Below are 11,752 nucleotides of genomic sequence, written 5' to 3'. Positions count from 1 at the left end.
AATTCTTTACTAACTATATATACTTGTACAATTAGTATTCAAACTAAGTAAAAGACAAAAGTTATTCTATACAACATGTACTTGAAACAAATCTAAAAACAGCAAATTATCTAAACGAGAGAGTCGTTGTCCAACCAGATTTACCAAACAAGAAAATATTGTTTTGAAAGTTGTAGAGCTAAAGAACAAGATGAATTAAATCCATGCAACAATCCTGAGATTATAATTATTTCAGAGCAGCACTACAGCTACCGAGAGAATCGCCTGATTCGTATAATCTCCTTTTTTTATTTTCTTTTTTTCATAGATGTTTGTAATCACCGTTACTAGTTTTAAACAAAATAAAAAATTCACAACATCATTTAAAAACACTTTCATAATCACTAAGTAAAAAAAATAAAAAATTTTATCGGGACACACAATCAGGATACTTTATAAAAAACAAAGCATTTTCCATTACATCATGATGATAATGAGCTAACAATAGTTTGGGGACTAGATTATCTTTTTTCTTTATTTTAATTATATTATGTAGGGATAGCATGACTTAATATCATTTTTAATTTGTTTGTTAAGGTGGGGTGTCCTTTTTTCACAACTTAACATTATATTATTAAGGAGAATGCTTGGGTGATCCCCAAAATTGCTCCCCAGTGTATTTTTTTCAAATGTTTTTAAAAATTATCACTAGTAAATTTGTGTGTATTCTTTTAACATTAAAAAAATCAAAATACACTTAGGCTCGGTTTGGTTAGCCAGTACATATGTTTTCATCTCATCTGGAATTGTACGGTATAGTGGTTTTGGCTATCCAAACACAATATTTCATCTTTTAAGTTTTAAAAATATCCATTTAAATGAACAGTAAATTAACAGTGCATAACAATATCAAACTGACAGTAAACAATGCAAAACAGTATATGAACAGTGAAAAACTGACGTGAACAGTACATTAACAATGCAAAATCTCAAGGATTCGGGTATTCTATAAATACAGTGAGCTCCACACATTTTTCAAATCCTAAAAAGTAATAACTATCTCATCTCATCTCACAATCTAAACACACATTTTTTTTTACAAACTATTTCATCTCATTTTTACTAAAATATATCATTCCATTTAATTTTGGCTGGATGTTTTTACCCTTATTGCTCTGCTAGGGTTTGTTTCACAGTCTTTGCATGGCTGCCGTGAGGAGCATTGATGGCCCCATGCTGGCGGCCAACCGATCGTTTGCAGAGCTGGTTTCTGCAGCCCCTCATCCGATTCCTGATGTGCAGCTGCCACCAAGGGCCCATAAAACCATGGATGGAGAAGTTTATTTTTTGTTTTCAGAGGAGGAGATGTTGAAGTCGGCTGAACCATTTCGGTTCTCTCTGGTGCTAAAGTTCCTTAGGCAGAGACCATCGTTGGATGCGATTAGGATGTTCATTAAAAATAGATGGGGCTTATCTGGTATGGCGGTGGTTTCAGCCATGAGAAGGCCACAGAATATGTTTGTTCGGTTAACATCGGAGGAGGATTTTAACAAGGCATTCTCGAGGGAAGCTTGTGACATAAATGGGGTGGTTTACCGTCCGTTTCATTGGATGCATGATTTTTCTGAGAAGGAGGAGCCATCGGTGGTTCCCGTTTGGATATTTCTCCCTGGGTTAGCTCTGAAATTTTATCACCCATCTATCTTGAAAAGCCTCACGTCGGCTATTGGAAAGCTTATTCGGATTGACAATTCTACAAGGTGTGCTACTAGAACAGATGGTGCAAGGGTATGTGTGATACCCCGTTTTTAAGTGTATTTTCACTGAAAGAATATTTTAATTTAATTAAAATAATAGTTCTTTTATTTTAGATTATCAGATTTTAATTGGATTTTATTTGTTATTTGAGTTTAAATTGCTGTTTAATTTATTTTAGCTTGTTTTTGGATTTAAGATTAAATAGTTAGTTTTTATTAGTTATTTATTATATTTTAGTTTTACGTTATGTTTAAGATATTTTCTTGGTTTTATTGCTTTTAAAGTTATTTTCGTTGGATCAGTTGTTGAACCCCAGAGGTGAGGATTGGACCTCATTTTTTTTCCCCGCTTTTCTTTTCTCTTTTTCCTTTCTCTTTCTTCTCTTTTTCTTTCTTTTTCTTTCTTTTTTTTTCCTTCCTTCTTCCCCGTGGATCGACCCCCCCGTGCGATTTCTCTCTCTCTCTCCTCTCCTTCACGCCGAAGCTCCTAGCTGCCCAGTACCACCGCTCACCGGTGCCATGAGCCACACCACTACCACCAATCTCTTCCCCTCCCTTCAGTGAACCACCCCATAAATTTTCACTGCCAACGAAGCCGTCGTTTAGCCGGAATACCTTCTCCAAGCCGAACGACTTTTGCTCTGATTTACCGCCGTCGCTCCACCTCCGGCCACCACCTCCTCACCACTTCATCACCGACTCCTTGCCGTCCTAAACCACCCATTTCTAGCCTCAATCCATCGCCAGAACAGTCGAGCTAACTCTCTGATTTGGATATTTTGGCCTCCTACCGCCTTTTTCGCCGCCACCCACGGCCGACCTTCACTTCCACTAGCTTCATAAACACTTCTAAGCCATTCTTTATCAATCCCAAGCCTTGGTTTGTCTCCGTTCAAAATTGGATATTTTACAACCCATGGCCACAGTGTTTTTATACTGTTACATTGCTTTCTCTTGGCCGTTTGTTGCTCGCCGATCATTCAAAAATTATCTTATAGCACTGTAAGTATTTTTCAAACTCTACTTTTAGATTTAAATGTATTTTTCTCTTACAATAAATATTTATCTGCTGGTTGGTTGATTCCAGACTGAGTCTGAGGAGTTCGGGGGTCGGATAGATTGAGGACAAAGTGCTTGGTTTTGGTTGTTTGTGATTGCTTGGTTATTTGTGCCATGAGGTGTGCGTTACATATTACATATATGTGCATTTTATTTTAATTGAGAAAATCGTGTTTTGTTGGCGTAAATGGATTTCGGGTGCGTGTGTCTCACGAGCCCAAGCCGGGATGGGTTATTATCTCGGTAGAGCTCCTCTGTCACTCGGAAGTGGATAATACTGAGTGACGTCCCCTGAGTGGTCGCAAGGCGACGACCGGATCGCAAGATACAGTAACGCTGTCGTGTCGACTCCGTGGTCCCTAAAGTGGCTGGGACTAGAGGATGGCCTGGCCACTCTGGGTGCGAGTCTGGGCATCGCTTGTTTAGGTGTTACACGCGTAGTAATTACCTGTGGTGTGGCACAGAGCCAGGGTGTGCGGATGATCCCTAGGGGAGATCATGGTGCATGCATAATTGGATTGTTTTTATGGTTTTCAGATGCGGTCCATTTTCTGGAAAAATGGTGAGGTTTGGTTTTGAGGCTTTTGATCCATTTTCTGGGAAAATGGTAGTTTGGGCCATTATCTAGGATAATGATGAGGCTTGGTTTTAAGCGATATGTTTTTGGGCCGAATGAGTTTTTGGCGTGCGTGGAAAAATATGGTTTTATGGGACATGTGCTTTGGTTTTTCTTTCATGCATATTGCTTGAGTTTTATATGTTTTTATGTAGTGGTGTTTGGATTTTACTTACCTGCGGAACCATTTTTGGTTCCGTAGATTCTGGTGCAGAGTTCGAGGAGGAGGAGGAGGCTGAGCCTGAGGATGCGGCTCCGTCGGAGTTCTGAGTTGGGTTATGCTTTGTAGTTGGGCTTTGAAATAGTATTTATGTTTTGTAATATTTTATTATGTATGTTTTGAACAGTTTTGTATTAAATTAAGAAAAATTCTGGTACTTAGTTATTAACTTTGCTATTCGCTGCGTATTTCTCGTGCACATTTGTTACTTATACACACACTTGGCACATGTCAATAGGGTGGTGACCCGTGATGTCATCATCCAGACGTCTCGATTTCTCTGTGTCCGTGCGTGGGGATTTGGGGGCATCACAGTATGCTTGGAGGTTGATGTTGCTAAATCCCCCCTGGTTTCATTCTGGATTGGTGCGCCATCTTGTCCTACAAGTCGGTTGGAGGAGATTGTATATGAGACAATGCCGACGTTTTGCTCTATATGCAGAGTACAAGGCCATAACTTGAAGACATGTAAGAAGGGTGTTTTACGGAAGGATAAAGGGAAAAAATAGGTTCAGATGGAATATCAGATTGTGCCAAAACAGTTGAAAGAGGTGGAGTCATCGGGTTTGAACGTTGCAGTGCAAGAAGTGACTGAGCAGTGTATGTTGGATGTGGTGGTGGTGGGCAGGGTTGAGCCTATACTTAATATGGAAGAACAAAAAGTGGAAGACGTACAGTGGAAGGAGGTGCAGGTTCACAGGTCTGAGGATAAGGTAACAGATGGTAATGCAGAGGCACTATGCTCTGTTTTGGAGGTGATGGTGCCAATGAATTCAGAGTTGCTGCAAATGCCATGTTCTGATTCTGTGGAGGTGGTCCCGAGAGCAGTGGTGTGCAGTGAGATGGCTCAAGATTTTCCTATGGTGTGTGCAGAGGTGGAATGAATGGGAGCAGGTATAGAAGATGCTACGGGGTATGCAGAGAATGATGCTGTTGTGCATGTACATAGTATGACAGAAGAACTGGGGCTGCTTCTAGTTGATGTGTCTCAGGAGGATCTTGTTTCCATTGTGGTAGCCCATGCAGAACAGGTACGTGATCTTCCGTTGGTTGAGCCGAGTACAGAGAAGGAGATTATAGGGGACAGTAATGTTCTTATGGCCTGTCTTTCGGATCCGGAGATGGGGGAAGGAAAAATTGTTTTGCATAATGATGTGTCCTCTGATGTGGATATAAGGGAGGCAGTAAAAAAACAGAATGAGGATGGTCATAAGAAACTACGCAGTAGTAACCGGGTAATTACCCGTGCCTCTAAATTGAATCTATGATTAGTCCAATATTGTATTGGAATGTTAGAGGGGTGAAATCTTCTAAAAGTAGGTTGAAAAAAATTATGAAAATTTATAAGCCAAAGATGTTTGTGATTGCGGAACCTTTTTTATGTGATGAACAAATGGATGAAGTTAAAAAAATGCTTGGTTTTGATTATGGGTTTTCAAATGGTGCGTGGAATGGGAAATTGTGGATGTTGTGGATGAATGATGTTAATGTAAGTATGGTTAGTTGTGGAAGTCAACAAATTTCTATTCTTGTGGCTAATGGTGGGATGAAGTGTAAAATTTCTTTTGTTTATGCTAAATGTTTATGTGAGCAATGAAGGGTGTTGTGGGATGAGCTTGCAAGGAAGAGTAATTCTAATGATCCTTGGTTGGTAACAGGGGATTTTAATATTATAGCGAACGATGGGAGAGACGTGGTGGTAGGCCTCGACCTGTGGTGGCCATGGAGGAGTTTAATTCTTGGATACATAATTGTGGTTGAATGGAATTGAAATTTTTGGGTAAGAGTTATTCATGGTGCAATGGGCATGCTGGTAATTCAAGGAGTTGGGCTCGTTTGGATCGTTCCTTGGTTGATCAACATTTTCTTGGTGCTTTTTCGGATTCAATTATGAGATATTTACCTCGTACATCATCGGATCATACTCCTATGGTCATTTCGTTAGTGAAGAGTTTTGAAGGTTATGGGCCGGCACCTTTCCATTTTCAACAAATGTGGGTGGATCATGTTGATTTTGCTCGATGTGTTCCTGAGGCTTGGGACCAAAATGATGTTGGTGGTGCTCTCATGAAAATGGTGGCAAAATTAAAAAGGGTGAGAGTTGCTCTAAAAGCATGGAATCAGGTAGTTTTTGGGTGGACGAGTGGGCACATTCAGGAGTTGGAGGCTCGTATAGAGAGGCTGGATGAACAGTTGCAAGTGAGATATGAAGAAGATGTGGAGCTAGACCTGTTGACTTCAAAGATGGAATTGGACACCTGGACTAATAGTGAAGAGATCCAGTTGGCTCAGTGTGCCAAAGTTAGCTGGTGGAAACATGGCGATAAAAATTCCAGGTATTTTCATGCTCTTCTTAATAAAAAGAAGCAAACTAGGATTATGGAGATGAGTCTGTCTAATGGTACTACGTTAAAAACACCGCAAGATATTCTTGATGGTGCTGTGAAATATTTCATGGATTTTTTGGGTCAATCTAATCGTGTAGTACTTCCAGATTTGGGGGATTTAGTGTCTAATCTGATCTCGGATGAGGATAATTTGAGGCTTTGTACTTTGCCTACAGAAGAAGAGGTGAAACAAGCTATTTTCAGTATTCCTATAGAGAGTAGTCCTGGCCCGGATGGGTTTGGTTCAGGTTTCTATCGTGCTTGTTGGAATATTGTGCGTGTGGATGTGGTGGAGGTTGTAAGGGATTTTTTTAAGGGAGTTCTTCTCCCTAGATTTTATACGGCTTCTTTTATTGTGCTTATTCCAAAAATGGCTCAGCCGACAGGATTTGATAAGTTCCGTCCTATCAGTTTATGTTCTATTTTCTACAAAATCTGCACTAAGGTTTTGGTGGCAAGGCTTGCCCCTTTATTGCCTGCTATGATCTCCTCTGAATAGTGTGCTTTTATTCAAGGTAGAAGCATTTTTGATAATATCAGTCTCACACAAGAGATGGTGCATTCTCTTAACAAAAAGGTTTTGGGTGGTAATGTTATTTTGAAGCTTGATATGGCCAAGGCTTATGATAGAGTGGAGTGGGAGTTTTTGTTACATGTGTTGGCAGGATTTGGTTTTTCTCCTTCTGTTAAGGCTCTGATTAAAAATTGTATTGCATCGCCTTGGTATTCAGTCATGATGAATGGGACGTCTCGTGGTTTTTTTAAGGAGGGCGCGGGTTGAGGCAGGGGGATCCTTTATCTCCACATCTTTTTATCATTATGGAGGAAGTTTTTTCCCATTTACTTAAGAAGAATTTTTTATGTGGTAATATTAAGAGTTTTTTATCCGAGAGGTGTGCCTCTTGTTTCTCACCTTCTTTATGCAGATGATGTAGTTATATTCACAAATGGAAGGAAAAAGTCGATGCGAGAATTGATGAAGGTTATTGAGACTTATGAGTCTTGTTCCGGGCAGCAAGTGAGTAAGGAGAAGACGGCAATATATTTTGCGAAGCAATTCTCTGTAAGGCGGAAGAGGGATTTGATGAATATCACTGGTTTTATAGAAGGTAATTTTCCTTTTACCTACCTTGGTGCACCAATTGTTACTGGAAGGCTTACAAATTTACATTTGGATGTTATTCTTAATCGGGTGAGGAATAAACTTGGGGGGTGGAAATTGAAGTGTCTGTCGGTTGGGGGCAAATTGATTTTGTTGAAGCATATTTTGTTGAGTATGCCAATTCATATTATGTCTTTCCTTCAGTTGCCAAAAGCAGTTTTGAAAATTCTAAACAGGCTGCTTAGTTCATTTTTTGGGGGTGAAAAAGATGGTAAGGGGAAAAAGAAATGGGTGGGATGGAAGTCGATGTGTAAGCCGACTGAAGAGGGGGGAATTGGGCTGCGTGATTTTGATGAGGTACAGTATTCTTTACACATGAATTTGCATGGAAAATTATGACTGGGAGTGATCTTTGGTCACAATTTTTTCGTGCTAAATATGTTGGGGATAACCATATCTCCTTAATGGATCCTAAGAAGGGTCCAAGATTTTGGGAAATGGTGGTTAAATGTATTCTAGCGGTGTTAGATAATTCAAAATGGAAAGTTTGTGATGGGAATATTTCTTTTTGGTGGGATAACTGGTTAAATGAAGGTCCTCTTGCTAATTCTTATCCAATGATTGATGAGTCCAATATGAGGTTGGCTGATGTTAGAGTTGAAAATGGTTGGGATATTGATGTGTTGGAAAGCTTAGTGGGAGCACAAAAAACAGAGGAGATTTGTAGTTTTTTGGGTGCTCACAAAGATGGTCAGGATTTACTTGTTTGGATTCATAATAAGGATGGTTGTTTTACTACTAAAAGTGCATGGCAATGTGTTTGGGTTAGTGCACCAAGAGTGACTTGGGCAAAGTGGGTTTGGCATGAAGCTCTACCAAAAAAAATCTCTGTTTTAATGTGGAAGGCTTTCCATGACAGCTTAAGTGTTGATGATAGATTGAGGAGGGTGGGTATACCCATTGCTTCCAAGTGTAACTGCTGTGACCGAGGAGGCTATGAAGATTTAAATCATGTTCTTGCTGCAGGTGATGTGGCTTTTGAGATTTGGAAGAGATTTTCTCTTATCTTGGGAATTCCTTATGATCCAAATAAACGATGGTTTGAATTGGTGTCAATGTGGTTTAGATGGGCGACTACCAAGTCCCAGGTGGGTAATCTTATGGGCCTTATTCCTTCTATTATTATTTGGAAATTGTGGCAATGCAGGTGCAAGGCATGGATGGAAGGTAAAACCATATCGACAGAAGAGATTTGGAGGTCTATTTGTGTGTGGCTAAGAAAAGTGCAAAATTCCTTAAAAAATATTACAAAGATTGGTGTTGCTGATGAGGAGAGGTTGAGGGACTTGAACATACCGGTTATACCTATTAAAAAGGTGCAGGCTAAATTGGTTTGTTGGGAAAAGCCAAAAAATGGTAGATTTAAATTGAATATAGATGGGTGCAGTCTTGGTAATCCAGGAAGTTCAGGTGCGGGGGGTATTATTCGGGATGTACATGGCAATATGGTGCTGTCCTTTTCATGCTCTCTTGGGGTGGGGTCTAATAACCATGCTGAATTGAAAGCATTGTTAATAGGGTTGAAATATTGTCGAGCTTTGGGGCTACATCAGGTCGACATTGAGTCTGATTCTTTGATTTGTGTATCTTGGATTTAGAAGAAGCATTGTGGAGTTTGGTATTTGGAAGATTTCTAGGAGGGGGCTATGAGGCTGTATGCAGGTGGGGATTTTACTATTCACCATGTTTATAGAGAAGGAAATGCACCAGCTGATTTTTTAGCTAAAATGGGAGCTCAAGGCTCTACCTTGGTTTGACGGTCTTTGTTACATGTTCCAGAATTTCTTAAAGGTTTGATTCGTTTGGATAAATTGTCTTTACCTTATGTTAGAGGGAGTTATGTTGTTTAGAAGTCTTGAGGTTGGTTTTTTGTTTATAGGTGTGTCTTTGTGGGTAGGGAGTTTTATTTTAGGCATGTACTGTTTTGGCTTTCTTGTTTGGTTTTTATGTTTTTTTGGTATTCCTCCACCGGAAGTGAGGGCTTTTGTTAATAAATTTGGGAAGGGGTCACTCTTGGACATGTGGCCCTAACTCTTCTTAAAGGAAAAAAAAAAATATATCATTCCATTTGAACTGTATAACCAAACAAGACTTAAGAGATATTTTTACAAACATATTTAAAGGGTATGCTCGCATCATCCTATATATTTATCTGATCATATTATATTATTAATCCATCCTCATCATGAACATTTGAGTATATATGTTCCTCGAAGATCGAAGGACCTGATCATACACCAAAGATGCTATTTGTCTGATATGTAGTTGTTTAATTTGACTAGACCAAAGATGCTAATTTATTTATAATTGTAGTATATTTCGATCGGCAGTCAAAGATATTGCTCATGAAGTTATTGGTTGCTCAATTGAATTCATGCATGAGATAATTAATTACATATCAAGTCGCAACAAAGAATTTCTGAGTGACCTACTCGTTCTCTTCAAATTGTTTTCAAGTCGTCATTTTCTTTGCTAGCTCTTATGTGTTTTTTCCTTCTCTACAGAACGTACAGGCTACGCTTGGCGATTAGATCTACTATCTCTCTCTCTCTTTTCTTTGTGTGTTAGATTGTAATGCCCCGCTCCTCACGGTTAATGATAGAGTCACTTCTAAAAATTCTCAAGAATCGAAATGCTACTACCGAATCTTAACTTGAAAATATTTTTTATTTTATTTTAAAAGAAGCGCAAGGTACAAAAATTCTATAAATAAAATAAATCTCTATTAAAATTTTGAGATCATAAAAGAGTAGTGCATGAGAGCATTTATTAAATTTTTTCAAAACTTGTGCCTTAAAAACATAAATTAAAATCTATATACATGATCTAGGCCACTGTCACATCTCCCTGGACTAACTCTCCTCCTGCAGCTTTATCGTCATAATTACCTTGACCTAGGGTGCTATAAAACATAAAAACAACCAAAATGAGTCGATGATTTTGTAAGAAACTTATCATAACGTAAACATACTTAACATAAGATTTTTCATAAAATATTTTATGCTGAAAACTTAAAATATGATCATTCATACGTATGCTTATGCTATGCATATGACTGATTTGTCTGAAGTAACTGGCTGATCTAATTTATCTCACTAATCTGACTTGTTTGGCTAGCCAACACACTTAACCGTGTGTGCAAGGTTGCGCACTAACTTCCCCCGTTGTAGCAAAGGGAGTCGGCTATGCAGTACTCTAACATACTACGGTGGACCACGCTTGAGTCCATGGCTTGCACACCCATCCCGAAACTACATTGGTACCTAGCATCTTAATGACCATTTGATTAACTATTATAAGCTTATCTTACACTTGATCTTATGACAGCTTATGTGTCTAATGCAACCTGATATGCATGAGATGCATATTATGTACATAACTATAATATTTATAATTAAACATGATGAATGAAGTGTTTGAAAATATCTTAATATGTGTGGCACGTAAACACTGGCTTCAAAAGAATTGGCTTTAATAATAATATATATAACTAGCTAACGTATGTTAATCCTAATTTATGATCAAGCTACTTACTTTGCAGTGTTGCTTACTAAAATTTTTGACAAAAAATAAATCATGATGTTGAACTAGGAGGTTTATGGTTTTTTCCAAATAACATGTGGTAGGGAGATCTTTATGGAGGGATTTGGGGGAGGGTGACAACCAGTTTGAGTTGGACTAGGTTAAAGAGTTTTAAAATGAAGATGACTAGTAGAGTTGCATCCCTATTGGAATAGGATGCCGATGAGTTTGAGTTGAACTTGGTCATGATCATTAAATAGGAGAGTCTGGATTTAAAAACATGATCTAGCAGTTCATTCAATATAGGGTTGGTAGTGATTGAGACTGTATAGGGAACTTCAATCAACGATGAGTTTAATTTGAAATAAATATCTAATAGCTAATATTTAAATTCTAAAAGGAGTCTAAGTCATTTAATAAAAAATAAATAATATTTAACCTAGTTGTTGAACCTAATTTAAATTTGTAATCAACCTCAATAATTTATCTCTCATGGGCTTATTCAATATGGCCTCTTAAATATAATTTAGGCCCAATAAAAATTATCAATATTCCAACCTTAGAATTGTTAGACCGGGTCCTTACATAGACGTAGGACCTAACCTTCCTCTTTGTTTCTAAGGCATACTTGTAGATGCCGTATTTTGTACACCTTTGGGATGAGCCCTCAACAATTTGGGTTTTCGATCTCATACCTGCAGATACAAAGAAAACTTTGAATTCTAGCGACCAAGGTGGCATCTGAGTGGAGCCTCTAATGCCTAAGTCAATAATGCTTCAGGTGAAGGGACTAAGGGGTAGTAGTAAGCAGAATTCAGAAAATCTGCCCCTTTCAGTGAGTGTGTACCTTTTTTACACCTGCATTAGGGGTCAGAGACCCATACCCTGACGTTGGGGTTGCGTGTTCCCAACCGTTCCTCAATCATGCTTATTTAATGCAATGTGGCACTCTGGAGAAGCATTTAATGTGGCATGGCCTCTATCCCATCCAAGGGTTGTGGGTCTAATGCATTGGGTTACCCTTGCCATTCTTGCTTGTTGCAAATGGAT

General features: G+C 38.6%; 3 protein-coding genes across 3 annotated transcripts; all 3 read left to right on the top strand.

The window, feature by feature from the left end:
* The first annotated feature begins 1,182 nt into the window (after positions 1–1,182).
* Positions 1,183–1,791, top strand: LOC122296673. Its single transcript, XM_043106477.1, has one exon. The coding sequence runs from the start codon at positions 1,183–1,185 to the stop codon at positions 1,789–1,791; it is 609 nt and encodes a 202-aa protein (XP_042962411.1).
* A 2,724-nt stretch (positions 1,792–4,515) lies between these two features.
* LOC122296672 lies at positions 4,516–6,517 on the top strand. Its single transcript, XM_043106476.1, has 2 exons — positions 4,516–4,866; positions 5,417–6,517. Exons 1-2 carry the CDS (start codon positions 4,516–4,518, stop codon positions 6,515–6,517), a joined length of 1,452 nt encoding a protein of 483 aa, XP_042962410.1.
* A 465-nt stretch (positions 6,518–6,982) lies between these two features.
* On the top strand, positions 6,983–7,519 carry LOC122296671. The gene is made up of 2 exons (XM_043106475.1): positions 6,983–7,210; positions 7,325–7,519. The coding sequence occupies exons 1-2, from the start codon at positions 6,983–6,985 to the stop codon at positions 7,517–7,519; spliced, it is 423 nt and encodes a 140-aa protein (XP_042962409.1).
* The last annotated feature ends 4,233 nt before the right edge of the window (positions 7,520–11,752 follow it).

The sequence above is a fragment of the Carya illinoinensis genome, chromosome 15, assembly GCF_018687715.1.
Source record: "Carya illinoinensis cultivar Pawnee chromosome 15, C.illinoinensisPawnee_v1, whole genome shotgun sequence".
NCBI lineage: Eukaryota > Viridiplantae > Streptophyta > Magnoliopsida > Fagales > Juglandaceae > Carya > Carya illinoinensis.
This window is presented reverse-complemented; position numbering and strand designations above follow the sequence as displayed.

Coding starts and splice junctions, on each gene's coding strand:
- LOC122296673 (XM_043106477.1), top strand. CDS start 1,183: ATGGCTGCCGTGAGGAGCATTGATGGCCCCATGCTGGCGGCCAACCGA.
- LOC122296672 (XM_043106476.1), top strand. CDS start 4,516: ATGGGAGCAGGTATAGAAGATGCTACGGGGTATGCAGAGAATGATGCT. Junction 4,867..5,416: donor AACTACGCAGTAGTAACCGG/GTAATTACCCGT, acceptor TTTTTGGGTAAG/AGTTATTCATGGTGCAATGG.
- LOC122296671 (XM_043106475.1), top strand. CDS start 6,983: ATGCGAGAATTGATGAAGGTTATTGAGACTTATGAGTCTTGTTCCGGG. Junction 7,211..7,324: donor TGGATGTTATTCTTAATCGG/GTGAGGAATAAA, acceptor TCTTTCCTTCAG/TTGCCAAAAGCAGTTTTGAA.